The 17,284-nt window shown below is 38.8% G+C and overlaps 1 protein-coding gene across 2 annotated transcripts; it reads right to left on the bottom strand.

Moving 5' to 3' along the window:
* Window positions 1-1,587: 1,587 nt before the first annotated feature.
* On the bottom strand, window positions 1,588-14,005 carry NOL11 (nucleolar protein 11). 2 transcript variants are annotated; one of them, XM_062612600.1, is made up of 18 exons: window positions 13,815-14,004; window positions 12,477-12,590; window positions 11,562-11,618; window positions 10,827-10,972; window positions 10,500-10,557; window positions 9,823-9,961; window positions 9,229-9,426; window positions 8,682-8,758; window positions 7,920-8,043; window positions 7,136-7,239; window positions 6,769-6,846; window positions 5,828-6,012; window positions 5,446-5,571; window positions 4,305-4,526; window positions 3,718-3,796; window positions 2,571-2,663; window positions 2,167-2,274; window positions 1,588-1,880 (listed from the first exon to the last, which is right to left on the bottom strand). In XM_062612600.1, exons 1-18 carry the CDS (start codon window positions 13,992-13,994, stop codon window positions 1,767-1,769), a joined length of 2,202 nt encoding a protein of 733 aa, XP_062468584.1. In that variant the 5' UTR covers window positions 13,995-14,004; the 3' UTR covers window positions 1,588-1,766. The 2 variants fall into 2 exon arrangements, with proteins under 2 accessions (XP_062468584.1, XP_062468585.1); XM_062612601.1 differs by lacking the exon at window positions 6,769-6,846 and having other exon boundaries at window positions 13,815-14,005.
* Between the last annotated feature and the right edge of the window lie 3,279 nt (window positions 14,006-17,284).

Raw genomic sequence — 17,284 nt, 5'->3', positions numbered from 1 at the left:
GTCATCAATCTATCTTCTCTGAAGGCTTGTCCCCAACCATCCATTTTATACTAGACTTCAAATACTCCAGCATTATGCTTATCTGCCTCTTTCTCCCCTATTCCATCATTTAGCTGAATATTCAGTCCCACAAACAGCTTATAACATGTCAGTTTTAAGTGAATTGGAAGTGCAATTCAATAGATACCTATATCTGTAACACCTTCAAAGAATGGTGCTTTCATACAACTTCAGATCACTACTTGTTTTTAAAGACAGTCAAATTGAATCTAAAGCTAACACATCATTTGAAATGCTAGACTTGAAGCTGTATTGAGCAAGCACTCTACAGCAGGTTAACCTGAGGTGTTCAGTGCTTGAAAAGTACTTGGAAAAAACAGTACTTCTTAAAAACAGGTGATGTAGGTAAGAATGTTCTTATTTTAAACTGGAGATTCATTTTCTTGTTCAGAAAATAAAAAGCAACTACTGCCAGTGCCAGAAGTACCCCTACATGATTCTTCAGCTGTCCATTGTAGTGGTTTAAATTTACTTCTACAAACATTTGGTACTGACCTCCAATAACTCCATATACAACTAGAACATATCAACTTCCAGAGGGTTTTCAGTTATCAGTTGCATGTCACTCTGTTAAATTTTACCTGAATATTTTTATGCTTCCTTTCCCCCAAAACTTCATTTCAAGAGATGAATATTTAAAGAGCAGAAACCATCTTGGATACAATCTTTCAACATCAGAAAGCTTCAGAAATTTCTAAAGCACAAGTCTTGAAGTACAGCTGATTATGCTGAAATCCAGGAACTTCATTCTGCAAGTCTGTGCAGGAGAGCATGCTCCAGAGGACCAGCCTCTGCTTGAGAAAACAGTTGTCTTCAGCTGATGGCAATCTTTGAGACAGAGTGTAACAAGACATCTTATTAAATAGCTGCACTTTCATTTGAGAGAGGAGTCTAGATCCTGCTGTGTACCTCTTCCTCCTCCCTAGCTGCAGGCAGCTTCTGGATGCAGGTGGTCTTATCAGACATGAGATGTGTCAAATCAGCCTTGGATTATTGTCATTCAAGACTAACAACTGACTGTCACACAACTCCCTCCATTCTGTTTTTTAAAAAGCAGCATAAGAGGAGATGGTTGACTGGAAAGGAGAGCACGGAAGAGTACACTACCACACTGTGGTACCATGACACACAGGAGAGAGAAAGCAAGGTTAGATAACAACCCTATACCTACACTTAAGCTCCCTTCCCTGTTTAAGCTAAGTCTGTAAATGTCAAAGTCATCTCTGGACAAAGTAAAAACCAACTTTAAAATAGAAAAGTCAAAGAAGCAAACTCAAGTTCATCTGTACTTCAACCCAAGTGGAGATAAGAGAACTCCAAAGAATCTAATCAGACTTAAATATTAAGTAAAAAAGAAGCATGTAAAATAAAAATGTCAATTCACTTGATGAAACATCTGTTGAAGTCTTACTGCAAATATCCTACTAATTCTTTGCCAGACGTTACGTGGTATTTTAGGATGTTCTTATCACTACGCAGAAGTATAAAAATTATACATGAAAATATAAACAAGCATCCAGCTTCTCATCCAGTTAAAAAGAGAGCTTTTAATACATGAGTTTCAAACTTAAAACTCCTACGAAGCTACAGAGTAACTGTGCTCCTCCTATGTAGAAAACAACTTTTCACATCCCCAATATGGAGTGCTAATACATCCTCATCATAAAAGGAATCAATAAAAAATGTGCTAATAATTCATTTCAAATTCAAATAAGTTCCAGCACTTCAACAGAATATGTATGAGGGTCCTTCTGGTGGTTAAGTCTTTGTAATTCTTGCAAACTTCCTTCAATCTTGTTTAGTTCAGAGTAGAACCGTACCTAAAAAGGAAGAAAAACCAGATACTTACAGTAAAAGAAATTTTCATTCTTTTCATACATCATTACACTGTGGAACTAGGTGTGGTTCTGCACAGTTTCAGATATTTCACCCTAGCAAATATAACAGCTTTTGAAATCAAAAAGAGAGAAAGGCAATTTCATGCTCAGGAAGGAATATACAGAGCAGAACAGTCATTTGATTCACTATATAATTTGTTGTTGTCTGCCCCCCTCCTTAACACCCACATTCAAAGTCTATACTAAAATGAAGCAAGATGCAACTTACTTGGGCTCTTACAAACTTATGCAGCTTTGAAAGTAACTCTTTTGCTTCTGGTAGCATCACCATAACTGAGAAGTGAGCATCAAGTAATAGGCACAGCCAATCCATAATCTGAAGACAAACCAGGAAAGGACACTTACACTTTATGATACGCAAATGACAGAGATTTTGCTTTAAAAGCTGAACTCTACAACAGTAATTTTCAATGCAAAATGCATGGTTTCATATTCTAAGACAGTATATTTATTTTTTGACAGTAAAAAGTGTGTTACATCTGACTTCATAAAGGTTACACTAATAGATAATACTTTGTAGAATGAATGTAGATCTCAGTTACATATTCACTACTCACCAAGTTACACACCACAGAAACCAAGGAAATACAAGTCTTAGAAGTAGCTTCTCACCTGATTTACAGTTGGAGGGCATGTTCCAGGAAGAGTGGTGGTAATTTTTTCACTGCATTTCACATACAGGTAGTATAAATACCTGAGAAACAGCTAAAAGTAGAAAAGCCAGAACATTCTTAAAGGACAAATAGCTAATAGGCTAGGGAGTTTAGTCCTGCACACAGTAATATTCATGAGGATTTCTTTTTAGTTTATTTTTTAAAGCAACACAGATGCCTGTATACTACACATTACAAATAAATTTTCTGGTTCTCTTACATCATCTATAGCCAGATGTCTGAAAATTCTCAGTAACAGTACATTCAGGGTTAACCACTGTTCCACTGATTGTTTCAGTGCAATTTAATTTAGACATGGACTTTTCTAGGAACTCTGCTAAAAACTGTATCAACTTTAGTAATTTTAGTCCCAGCTTCACTTTCAGTAGCCAGCAATAAATTGGTAACGGTCAGAATCAGGTCAACATCATCTTGTGCTGAGCACAAGTCAAAGATTTCTTTCTCTTTCTGAAAAGAGAAATCAAGGAGACAGGTCAGTGCTAAGATCAGCTTTCTTCTGATTGTATGGTTTTTCTGAATCCCTGGAAAACCACATATACGCTCAGGTACTATGGTACAAGCAGTTCTGGAAGTTATATTTCAGGTCCTGAGGGATCGGGGAGATGAGTTTTTTTATATTGAAACTGAACAGGTCCGAGATCATGGAGTGTGATGTGTTTTGCAACTGTTTTTTTTTTACAGAGTGTACAGTTTGTTTCTCAGATTTTCTAAACTTCTGTTTCTGATGTATCTGACTAAATTAGGATTGATCCTTTCTTAAAGAGCATCCAAATCAATAAAGGGTACTCTACTTGCTAAATATTGCTAAAACCACATTTTCCAAGTGGACTGGGTCATAAAGAGGGTTTCATTCTTACAGTTTCTAAAGTAAGCGTGGACTAAAAAGATTAGAAGTTCCACATGCATGCGGAAAAACATGACATTTATTAACATTAAATCTTATTAGCCATCTTGATTTCATTTTCATGTCTTAGTTTGTGATTCAGACTCCAGTAAGAGTGTCAAGTTTCTGATATGCAATTGAAAAACTTTCTTCCCTTTCCTCCCCCAAAATAAAGGTTCTAAAACTTTTTAAACATACTTACAACAGCTTGCTGAGCTGGAAGGTTTTTCAGATGAGGCAAAAGGAATGTCTCACTGTAAGACGAATGGAGGATAGCATTTCTGTGCAGGACTATTAAGAAAACATAATAGCAGGAAAAAAATACCACTTTCTGCAAAGCAAACTGAATTCTAACTAAAAATATTTCTCTAAGTTCCTTAAGACATGTCCTATTTGAGCCTTTTGAATCTCCCTTATTTCTATCATGAAATACATACAGCAACTGAATCATCACAGTGCAGTTAGCTTGAGCAGTTTTGTTTACTACAAGTACGTAACTGGCTGATCTGTTTCAACAAACATCAAAATCAGTGATGCTGTTTTCTCTTGAATAGATAAAAGTTTCTGAGAAGTTCTCATAAAATAAGTTCCTACTCAGTAGAAAAATTGTTTAGGCTGTAAATAGAAACAACTTGTAGAAATCACCTATACCAAGTTAAACTATTATTATTACAAAAGTGTAATAAAACTTCTAACAACAGCAGAAGATATGTCTTTCAGTAATACTAAGCCTAAACATCTGTGTCACATATAACACGCTGACTTTCCTTCATTAAACACAGAGGATACAGTAACGCTGCCTTCTGTGGTCCAACAGGGCAGGATTCGCTATCACCCGTCACATGGAGTTTCTTGGTGATTTTAGTTTCCCAGATGTCTTGTTCCAGCTCCGTACTGAAACCATTTTCTACAATTTCAGTCTTAACTTCTTTATTGTTGAGTTCAATATCAAGGTAACAGATAACAGATTCTAGATTCAGATCTATTCTTTGAAGATAGGCATCACTAATGCTGTAAAAGAAAATTCCAGATGTTTAATACTTTTAATTATGCACTTTAAAATCAGCAATGCCATCAACTCATTAGGACACACTCTCTGAAGTTTACTATAAAAGTAAAAAAAAAATACTAAAATATAGTCTTGTGGAATGAATAAAGACCATGAGAGAACAGTTAATATTTTGTAATTATTAACCCTGAACAATACATGTACTGTTCTTTTATTTCAACAATGTTAGTTACTGCATTATTAGACATTATGCCATGGGCTGATTTAAAGGTTATACATCATTTGAGACTGTTGTGTTCAGACTGCTTCAACGCATCAGTTACGATTTTCCCATTTAGTAATAAAATATTTGACAATACCAAGGTATGAAATTAACAAGACCTGATGTTTCTAATAGAAAAACAATCCTTTTTGCTCTGGAAGCCTAGAGCAACAGTTACAACAGTAACCAAAATTGCTGTAACCAAAGTCTTCTCTTTTGATTACAGTGCATGCCTAAGACTTCATCCTTTGGGGATATGAAAGCTGGTTTTGTCGCGAACTTACAACAGCTGTACCTTTTTGTGGGCTTCTTACCCCAGGTAAGTTCCCAATTAAGTCTGGTGCACAGTAAACAGATCACTCTAACAACATAGGTAAAACAATGCAAATGCCATTCAAGCCATCAGTGCCTTACCAAAAGGCATGTTCTTTTAATTACCATTTACATACTTTCTAGAATTAATATATGCAACAGGCATCTTGTAAAAAGTCTGTCAGTCTGCAAGATTCCAACATGAACTGTTCTCAGAATTATGAATTTAATGTACAGTGTTCACTGCTCATCTATAAAATCAAAGCCATTCTTGGTGACACACAGCTTTTAGTAAGGAGTTGGTTTGGTGCAGAAGGAGGAAAAAAAATAGACTGATTCCAACTTACCTTAAAAATGCTTTCAAGCAAGCATAAGTAATTTCTTCGGGAATATCTGGAAACCGTTGTAAGCAGATTTGTAAGAGATGCAGATCTTTTTTCTCCAAAGCAACAACCATTAAATCTGGACATAAGCTGTAAAAATATGAAAAGAATATGCTGCATAGTTCATACCCACTGAAAGCTTCATCAACAACTAATGCTAAAATACTAAACTTGGTTTACACAAAAATCCATCTGGGAAGTGTCAGCTTCATCAGAAAATAAGGATAAGAAACTGGGATAGTAAATTCTGGTAATTCAAAAATGCTTTATAAAGAACTGGATTTCTACTAAAAATTATTATTATTGGCTATTTCTTGCAATAAAGAAAATTGAGAATCATCATCACCTGTAAGACAAGTCTTGGTTTTCGACTATCTGTAACAAGAAATTTCGAGGGTAGTACTTTGGATTTGCTTTACATCTGTTTATAATGGCAGTTACTACACATCCAATAGTGGCTTGGAAATCTGGCATCTGTCCTTTTGACATCACTTGTCTCAATTCATTTTCAAATACAGTTGTAGAAGCATCCTGAAAACGACAAATTGAGGTTGACAAATAGGTTTGAACACTGTACTGGTATTAATTATACCAAGTAGAACCAGACTGACTCTGGGATTCAAGCTAAAAATGATTTACAAAATATCCTTAGCACTCTGTGTTTTGGTATCTCTCTCTCAAGCATGAAAGAGCCAAACAGGGTAATTTCTCACTCTGAACTCAGGCTCATGGATTATTCACCTGTTACTTCAGTAACATTACCAAGACGTCCAGCCCCAGCTGAACTATAGGTACATTCACATAGGAAAGGCTGCAACTTCAAGCATCACAACATTTGCAGCAGATTTTAGAAAGGAACATACCTGTATTTGCAGTCGAATTCCTAGCAATTCCACTTTCTAGATCCAAATTATCTTTAACAAAATTAAAGCCATAAATAAGAATCTAAAAAAAATCCCCCCCCCCCACGTTCAGGTGAAATATCCTCCCACCTTATCTACTGCAAGAAAAGACTGTCATTTCAAATGAACAAATTTGTGCAAGTTTTCAGAACTCAGTTATATCAGCCCTGTATAGTACAGTTCTCAAACATACTCCTATGACAAAACTTCAATTTCATCATGCTCAAATACTGGTTTTGCACAATATCCACCAACTCACCTGTTCAAGGCAGCTTTGCCAACCTGATATTTGCAAGAGGACATGGAAAAAGATAATAGCTTCAGAGACAACTAGAATATTCTGAGAATGTCTAAACCACTACTTTAGGATATCTGCTTTACTTACTTTCAGATTTAGTAAGAGCTGCCCAACTGATAAGGTATCTGGCTGTACTTTAGCAACAGTGTTCTTTTTTGATCTTAACTATTACAAAGAAAAAGGAAACAAAAAATGTTATTATTCAGCTCAAAAAAGTTCATATATATTTAAGGATTTCAATCAAGGTAACTAGGAACTTTGTGTATCAACTTGCTGCACAGATTATGATCAGTAACTGGGTAGTTCAATTCCAGACATAGTGTTAGAAATAATAAGTAACAAATACAAAGTGAAAATGTTTTCTGCTACAAGCCCTAAAACTAAAAGGAGCAGCACTGGGGAAGAGACAAGAGAATGAAAACAAAAACCCTGCATGCTCCTAATGCTAACTTACAGTCATTCCGGACTCAGGTTTTAGAGCTACAGACTGCTGGGACTGAAAGGAAATCACGAGCTCTTCATCTCCAAGGTTATTCCAGTCTACAAACGAAGACACATCTGTGAACACAGAACAAAACTATATGAAGGTAGCACTTAAAGCACATTTATTCAAGTTGAAATGCTACTCAACTTCTTATACTAACAAGTATTTTCTGAAGTATAATCCACGTCACTTTATGACAGGAGAGTTTCCAGGTTTATCTCAGCAGGAAGTAATTTTGTGGGCCTTTTTACATACTGTTTCTCCATTCAGCCTCCCAGAGGAAGATAAGTAAATTATTACATAATCTACTGTGAGCATTACTTGCAACAGCATTTTACCAGTGCAGTGCTAAATTAAAGACACTATGACAGTGCAATTTAAAACTAAAGTCTACAAACTATGGTTTTACGTTGCTCAATCTAATCAATTATTTTCAACTCTTTGAAAAAAATTTATAGCAGACAGCACTTCATTTTGCTTTCAGTATTCAAAGCTGGCATTCCAGCATTTTCAGTAATTCCAGTTATTTGAATGACAACCAAGGCTAAGTGAAGCCACAAGAAATTCAGACATTTGCGTACTTTGGTGCTTTCACCAACAGTAAATTTAACAGTGAGGAACACAGGGCAGTGTTACGTTACTGCAAGCTGTTTAGATTCAACAGATTTTATGGGCGTGTACTGAAATAATTTCTATACAATTCCAGAAGCTTTCCTTTTACGAGGTCTTTTCACGTAATTAGAAAGATTCTTACCAGGGGCTTGACTGTCCTTGAGCTTTCCCACAGCGGCTGCCAAGGATGATGTTTCACACTTGTATATAACCACTGTGAGCACTTTCCCATGAGTAAAAAAGAATTTTTTCTCATAACACCATATCTACAAAATAGGAAAATATATTTTTATGAGATGAGCAGAGAAGCCAACGTGTAACTCCTTACTACAGAGTTCAACTACAAGTCACTGGTAAGATGACATTGTTTTAGGTAGCTTTAACACTTGTTAGCAGACCTTCCTTAACTGCTGATTTTAAATGCACAAATAAGAAGCAGCTGCTCCAAGACATTAATTTCCTCGTGTGAAATTGTAAGATAAAAACCAGCCAACAGCTCTATTGCACTAGTAAGTTTGTTACTTAGGTGTCAGTTGACTTACCATTAACAGACAGCTGAACATCTTGAAATGCTATATAGGGAGATGCAGGCATCATTTAGACCCATCAATTACAGATTGTCTGAACAGAATAGAAACTGCTGGGTTTTCTGGTTAATTTGCTGTTTAATTCTCAACAAATAATCAAGTCCATCAGAAGTGAGAAGGTACTGAATTATCAAAGAGATTGCCACAGGGCAGCATTCTGACAAAAACAGCTCAACTGTCAGTATTAATTTTGTCTCAGAACCTGGTATTCTCTGCTCTTCCAGACAGAAGCAGAACTCTGAAAGACAGCCTCTTCATTGCTATCATGCCAAATGCACAAAGCTTACAGACCACAGATTGAAGACTTGTCCACCTACTTGTCCACTGGTTCCCAGGGGCAGCTCCTTTGAAGTTTGCAATGTCTGAAATTTTGTATTCCATATGGTTAGGCACTCTAGGGAAAGTAGGAGGTGGATGTTACAAAGCCAAAGTGCAACAAAAATGCTACATTTACCTTTGCTACTTTCAGCTACAAACACTTGAAAGAAGAATAATTGTTTCAAAATAGCTCAGTCAGTAACCACTCAACATTCTGGTTAGAGCTCAAGTCAAGTATTTAAAGTGGGTTAGTTTTCCAGGGAATAGCTTGAAACAAGAAGCTGTGGCAAAACGGGCAACAGCCACTGCGGCTTCCAGTCAGAAAGAACACTCTTATAAAATGTTCAGTGGCCTAAATTTCAGTGATCCCATGTTCCAAACGTTTAGGCATGGGACTGAAGTGTTTTGTTTCACTTACTGCAGACACTGATTCCTTAGAGGACATCAGAGCTATTTCCCTGCATAGGTCCTTTTACATATGTCCAGGCCCCTTTAACTCCCCTCCATCCATAAGTTCTCTTCCTGCATCTTCTCAACTCTTGTTACCTTTGGATTCTTCACCAGCTGTAGCTAGACTTCCTAACACTGCAATGTGGTCTTTATCAAGAACAACGAAAGAAGTTCCTTTTAGAACACTTCCAGATACCGAAAGGTTCAGGAGTAGTGACCTGGGCAAAATTTGCTCTTCCTCTTCCATGTTTTGCTGCAGAGGTATCAGAAACTTGTACACACAGTCATTGGAAGCTGCCAAAAAAAAGAAAGAAGAATCATTACTCTTTTATGATCTGTTATTGTGGAAAAACTGTTTGATACAATACGGCAAAAGGACATCCAAAGAGAACAAAATCCAGTGAATGCTGGAAGAAATAACACAGGATGTTTCTAGGATATGTTATGATGCAAAGCAACAAAACAAAAGGACAGCTAGCACGAGGTCTGCAAGATACAAGTCATAACATGTATGAACTTATGCAGCCATTAAAGCATCAGGAAGGTTGAATTACTACTTCTACCACTGTCTGTTTTAGAAAGTTTGAAGAGCTGAAAATATTAAACAATAATTCATAAGTATCAACATTTTATGTCCTTCCACACAATTCTCTGCTTTATTATCACACCCCATTAGAAAACATAACTTACACAAACACAGAAGTGTGATGATTTGATTTTTTATATATGCTGTGAAACTCAGTGCCTTAGATAATTCCTGTTGTTCAAGCTTATATTTATGTAGATTATTCATCTTAAGTTTCTGTACGTAGACAAAGGAATCTCCATTCTAAAACAAAAAAGAAAATAAAGTTTTCCTTTAATTTGCACAAAGAAGAAATAACAAATTCAGGTATTAGAACTGCTTGACTTGAGATGTTATGCAAAGTTAGGAATTTGGCTTTTCTACATACAGCCTAATTGAGAAAAGTTTGCAGACTCAAGCATGAAAATTCTAATTTTATGCAACAAATGGCCTCACAGAAAGAAGAATATGAATAAAGACAGATCCATCTGTAATTCTTTTATTAAAACAGAAATCATATTTAATAACTTATTCACAATGAGAAAGTATTTGAAGGCAACGAAGAGTAATACAATGTCTCCTATACTTAATCTTACTTGTTCTCTTAAGTTCTAAGAGCCACATTCCTCAGCCCTGAAAGCAACACAACTGCAATTTAATTGTTGTATAGGGATACTGATTAAATCAGGATAATGATTTCACTAAAAGCTCTTAAAATCCAATGAAACAGGTGACGGATGTCAGAAAAAGCACTTAAGATTTGCTGCTAGTAAAGTTATTTTAAAATAAGTATTCAACTCACTTTCTCAGTAGCGAAAATCAAGACGGGTTGTTGACGTTCCATAAAGGCTTCACTCCACCTAAAAGCAGGAACTGTATGAACATCTTCCATATTCTAGGCCTACATCTAAAGTCATATCACCCACCATTCCTTAGGCAGCCTCTAAATTTTTTGATATTTATATAAAAGAGTGCTAAGATTTTAACAAGAATGTGTTAGAAAAAACAAGCCACCCCCATGACCTGTGTCTTCAGATCTCTCCCCTATCCCTTCAAAAAAAGGGAACAACTTTCATCACCGTCCATTCCTCTGAGCAAGAAAAAAGCTTCATAAAGTTGTATCACTTACTTGATGACTTCATCTGAGATAATGTTTTCAATCTCTTGTTGAGGGGCTTCCAAAAGGACATCTAAAGTTCGAACACCCCCTCCTTTGAATAGTACCACTGGCCCTCCTTTGGGTAGTGAATGTATTCTGTACACATCAGCTGAAAGCTGCAGAGAAAATACAAAGAATTCTATGTTCTTTGGTACATTACCTTGAAGTGTTTTACCCATCCTTTTTTTTTTTTTTTAAGTTCTTTCAATAAATAACAGACAAATGATGACCCTGCAAGATGCTTGATAATATACCTAGTAGCTGAAATAGTAGTTGCAATTTGCCAAAATGCTATAAACAATGCAAATCTCCAGCCAACAAAAAGCCACGAAAAGCATCCCAAAGAGCATCACACTTCTGAATCTCATCAGAAGAACCGTAACTGAGGGTAAGGAGTTCAAACACCTGCTATACAGCAGAACAGAAAAATCTGTATCTGAACATACATATGACTCTATTTGGACATCATCTTTAAAGAAAGTCCTCTGAAACTTTGAATTTGGGATACCAATCATTTTAAGATAAACACCTGATGATCAGGTCTCTCAGCCCAAAGGGATTCCTCACAATACTCCAGAATATCATGAAGCACAAGACCATGGTCAGCTAAACTGTAATATTACCAATACTATGAAAATGAGCATCTCTTCCCTCCCCCAGGATTCAAATTGTTAACATAAAAGTAAACACATATGAGAGACTTACTGTTGCTTTAAACGCTTTGTCCAAGTTAACGTCTGTGTTCTTCCATATTCTTAAAACCTTTAAGAAAAGCATCATTTTTTAAGCACTGTAAAACAGTAATATACACACATCTCAGGATGCACAATACTAGAAATTGCATGTCCCTGAAACATAGGAGGAAAATATACAGAACGTATTCACAGTAACCTTAATGTGGAAACAGAGACCAGGAAGTTTGCACGGAAAGAAGCTGAAGCAGAAACATGAGGAATATAAACTAAGCTCATACATCCTAGATTGGAAAGGAAGGGAAGGGAAGAGTGAGGTTAAGGAAAAAAGATACAGCAGAATTCTAATAGATCAAAGTGATGGAGACAGATTAACATACATGCAACCTGATCTGGAAGAGAATCCTTCAAGAAGAACAATGAAAGGTCAGGAAAAAATATTTCATCAACAATAACAAAAAAGCCAAAAGTTCAGCATGTGCTGAGCAATTACTACACACACAAACAGGAAATGTTTAACTGTACAACATGAGACAAGGACACAGGTATGAACCATTACAACCATTTCAGTACAGTAGTCATGCAATTGTAATTGCCATCCAGTCTGCAAGAACAGAAATAACCTATCCTTGGGGAACACATGCATGAGAATCTCTTCCTGAGAATGAGGCAGTTTTCAGGAGGCCACTGCACAACCTGTGCTCAGCAGAGGTGATCTTCATGTTGCACAACACATATTGTGCAGCTGCAGAACTGCCCACCCCATCCCCTCAAAGAAAAGAGGGAACCTGAACTGCAAGAGAGTGGCAAGAGCTCCATGCATTTATGTTGAACCAAAAATGCAGCACCCCTGACTTCTCCCCATCTACATTCCCACAGAAGACTAGCCCCATCCTTTTTCCCCTTTAGAAAATAATAAGGATCTCACCTTGTCATCATGAACTGCTATATATTCATGAGTCTCAAAGTTGCATACAACTGGACAGGTGATAATCTGCCCGTGTTTAGCAGACCAACAGCCCAGTGGCTTCTGATCGGAGACCTGGCAGAGTCAGAACAAAGACACTATGATTAAAATTTATTGTGGTACACCCTGGGGATTCTCCTCACAACAGCAAGAAAATGCAAGGCAGCCACACCTGAACTGAACGAGCATATTAAAGCACAGAACTGCTATACTCAGAACACCTGCTTGAGCATCCCTGTTCTTGATTTTGATACCAAAAATCTCAGAATAACATGAAAGAACTCTACATTAATTTGAACTATTTCTTTTCACATAAGAAATCCGTTTGAGCTGTAACAGTCACATGGGTTTACGCCATGAAACACAGGTATGAGGCACAGCTTTTCAAAAGTGAAAACACTACTCTTTATCACTTAAGTCAGTTACTTTTACTCACTAATACAATCAAGCACAGAACCACACTTTTTCCTCTTCCAATTTCAATATAAGACCAAGAGCAATGAATTTCACTGTCTAAACTTACGTTAAATATGACTTACATCTTGCTGCTAGAGGGTACTCAATCCACTCTCCTCCACCTGCAGCCACACTGGGCAAGTTTACCAACTTATTTATGTTCTCAGTATGGTCTTGCCAGTGGGACTGAACAACCGATAAGGAGACTGTATCATGAAACCACTAAGATACAGTCCCTAGTGACCTGAATGTGAAAGCCAAATGTTTTGCTTAAGTGTTATTATGGTCTACTGAAATAAATGTTAAAAGACACCAGAGCATACTTCTGGTTTCAAATTGCAAACTAAAATCTTTCATCCTCCGACCAACAGGAAGGTGGCTGACAGAAATCTGACAGCCGGACAAAACGCATGTTACCCTGGCTACTGGGGAACAACGTCACGTACCCTGCTGCTTCGGGACGGGAGCATTTCTTGGAGTCGAGAGAGAGAATCGGCAAAAGGAGAAATGCACGAGCAACAGCCCAGGCTGACACCTGCTCCACTGGCGGACAGGCCGGGGAACAGCAGAGGTGAGCTGAGCAGGGCATAGCAGGGAGAGATGGACAGAAGTGGGACAGGGCCCGGCCCGGCCCCGCTCCCCGACCCCAGGGCGCAAGCTGAAGCCGCGCACCAAGTCCCCGCTGCTTCGGCTGCGGGATAGCGGGGAGCGGGCGCCCGGTGACAGGCCGGCCGGGGCAGGAGAGAAAGCGGCTCCGAGGCCCAGCCCGGAGACCCTCCAACAGGCCGGGGCTGCCCGGCAGCGGCAGCAACACCTCCCGAGCGGCCGGGGCCGGGCGGTTACCTTGAACAGCGTGGCCGTCCTGCCGCGGTCGGTGAGCAGGACGTGGTCGCGGTCGGGGCCCGGCTCCAGCGCCAGGAGACCGCCATCGAGGCCGACACCGCTGCTGGGACCCAAACCGCACAGCGTGAAGCTCTCGCATAAGGCCGCCATGTTCGCGAGCCTCCACCTCTCGCGACACATGGCATGGCGCATGCGCCGCTGCCCGAGGTGGCGAGTGGTGGCGGAAACGGGCGAGGCCGTTCGGGGGTTTCCGGATGCTGAGCCCGCGTGAGGGTCTGTTGGCGTCGGCGACGGGAGAACTTTGGGTCGCGGCTTGGTTCACTGTTGTGCGGCCGTGCTCGGCCAGATCGCGACTGAGAGTCGTGCCACTTACTCTGAGGGTGTCGGGAGGCTTTGCCAGCTGATACTTGCAAAGGACGTACAGACACAGTGCGGTCTCATTGCTTTTTTGTTAAATCATAGAGTCACAGAACGGCTTGGGTTGGAAAGGACCTTAAAGCTCATCCAGCTCCAACCCCTGCCACGGGCAGGGACACCTTCCACTAGAGCACCTTGCTCCAAGCCCCGTCCAGCCTGGCCTTGAGCACTGCCAGGGATGGGGCAGCCACAGTTTGATTAAGAGGCATTCATTTTAGAACACCCCCAACAGCAGTTTGGATTTCCCCTGTTCAGTTGTTTCCAGGGCATTTTATGCATGGCCATTTCCATTTCCCTACAGTGTAAAGGTGTCATTTATAGGCAGATTAGCATGAGGACATCAGATGCAAGGCTTCTGTAGGTTTGCATCCACACAGTAAAACACTGGTGGTTTTGAGACTAATTATGTGTATTCTTGCCCCATGAGAGGCCTCATGTATGAAAAGAATACAGGGTGGCGTTTTTCTCCCTGCAACAGTGTAACCCAACTCCACCAATTTTAACAGCAGCAGGTTCAGGTTTTTAACCAATTTGTAATGTATATTCATGCATTCATATTTCTTTGTGCTCAAATTTTAATGAAGCTGTAGCAAGAAAAGCCTGAAGTGTAAAAAACATCAAGTCAAACCAAAAGAACAACAGAACAGGTTGTGCCCCACCATTAGATGCATTACTGGGAACACCTCTTGCCAGCACTGTGACTCTGGGGTCTTGTGGAGGATTCAGCCACAGTTTTTCCTCATGGATTCAGTCACAGCCTCTCATTGGTGGCAAAGGCTTGGGCAGAGTCCAATGACAACAGGGCAGAGCCCTGCACCCTCACCTCAAAAGGGTCTCCATGCACTTAAGCCATCTGAGAAGCTGTTACTGCAGGCTCAAAGCCACAGAGGACTGAGTGGTTTCTACCTTAAAACACTTTCTGTGCCCATATTTGTTCCTTGTGCCTCGCCCTACACTGTTGTGGAGCATTTCTGTACTGAATATGCGAGTACCGTTCCTCTGGTGCAGAGAAAGCTTCGTTTCTATGGAGTAAGCCTTTAATTAACAGCTTGAAGAATCCTTGAACATGCAAAATTGCTGTTGACTAAAATTAAATGACTTGTCTACAAGTCTGAGAGGTTTTGAATGTTCTCTGTTCCAGTATGTATGGCAACACTGGGCTGCCAAATCCTGCATAGAGAAATAGATTCCCTACTGAAAAACTTCCTGGTCGGCCAAATGTTCATTTAAAAATGAATGGGTGACACCAGAGTGACAGGACACCTGGCCAGATAACATCTTTAAAAAGCTGAGGCACAACAAAACCTACTTAAAGTGGTTTAAATTTTCCTTACAAATCCAGTTCTTTGTGCTGTTTGATTTTGAGGAACTGACTTGCAGAGCTGGGGGTAGAAATGTTACTGGATATGTTCCTTGCTAGAGGAGACCTAAAGAAAGAAAATAGCCGCAACTGTAAAGAATAACTGTTGGTAGTTTATTTACAACAAAATGCAAGGAAAAAATACAATATTAAAAATAATAAATAACTTGGAAAAATCAGAAACTAAATGATATGAGTGAGAAATATGACAATCAAATTCTCCTGCTGAGCCTTGCATTATTTAACATGCAGAGCGTTTCAAAACTTGGTCCTTCTTTGATGGTGGCAATGTATTGACTAATGCAGCCACCATAGCTCTAAATAAAAGAAATTCATTACTAGACATTGAATCTCAGGTGGAATTATCACAGAAACGAAATAAACCAATGAAACCTGTTTCAGTGACAGCACAAAACTACTGGAGATTGTAAGTCAATGACCATGCTGTTCCTATAAAGAAAACATTGTTAGACTTATTTAGCAATTTCAAGTTACACATATAAACCCAAGACCAAACAATAGAAACAGAAAAGCTCCTATTGACAAGATCATGAATTCTCTCTTACTGCACTCACTAATTCATAAAAAGCATATACATTTGCCTTGTTTCAAAGGATAGCAGGTTGGTTTAAAGTTACAGTGCAGCAAGCTTCAAAGCAGTTTTAACAAAATACAGCGGTCTGGTTACAAACTGAAACTCAAGGAACAAATATTTCCATTTCAAAATCTCTACAGCAGCAATTACTGCAAACTGGCTACTAGATGGTCACAAAATCACCTTCCAGAATAATAAAAAAAGCTAAAGAATAAGGTCAAATAGTTTCTTTCCCTAGGGTTTATCCAGGCATTTACAAAATTAACCATTACATTCATAAGAAATCCTCATAAGTAGGTGCTTCAGGAATGTGCTGCTCCTCATAGCCTTCATGGATACCTCCCTTTTTTTGGATCTACCCCTCTAAAGACAGGAATGAATTGTCAGTTATTTTGTAATGATTGTTCCATATGAAATACATAAAAACAAAGCTGGGAGGAGGTTTTAACAGAAACTCAAACAAACTCATCTTGTTATTTGCTCCAAAATGCATTCTCCTGAATTCCCCTCAAGCCCTAGCAGAGCTGCATCATGTAAGTCTTCCATCACTGTGGTAGAGAACAGGAACAGGCTATTGTGCCTATTCAGCTTTGCCCTAGAGCTCCATACTCTAAGGATGGACTCACTAAATAATCACATAATTTACTTTCACAAAACAAGTGATGAACACCTGCAAAATGCTATTTTTCTCCTAATAAACATGCTTGAAAATACAACAGAAAAAATCAGTAATGAAAACCATCCCTTTGCCTGAAGATAAACACTTTAGTATTCAGACCTTTCTTTTTGCTTAGTTTTGTGTGGGTTTGAGTGTTTGCTGGGAATATTCTAGAAAAAGTTGTCCTACCTTAAGAAAGAAAGAAAGAACAACCAAACAGAAAAGGATATTTAAAGATCCTATGGACCAAACAGGTCATGACTGGCAAGGAAAGCAAAGCAGAACACAGCAGAGGGTACTTACACAGGCAGTGAAAAGCCTGGAGTGTTTCTTATCCAGGGCAACAGAACATTAGAGATCCTTTTATTTGCCTTCATTAGGAAGCCCAAAGGAGGCAAAGTGGCTGATCGTGATCCTCGTGGTGGCCAACAGTGAATTCA

This window comes from Pezoporus occidentalis, unplaced genomic scaffold (genome assembly GCF_034315485.1).
Source record: "Pezoporus occidentalis ecotype Australia unplaced genomic scaffold, CSIRO_AGI_Poc_V1 ctg160, whole genome shotgun sequence".
Classification (NCBI taxonomy): Eukaryota; Metazoa; Chordata; class Aves; order Psittaciformes; family Psittacidae; genus Pezoporus; species Pezoporus occidentalis.
The sequence above is the reverse complement of the archived record's forward strand: the minus strand, read 5'-3'. Positions and strand labels throughout refer to the sequence as shown.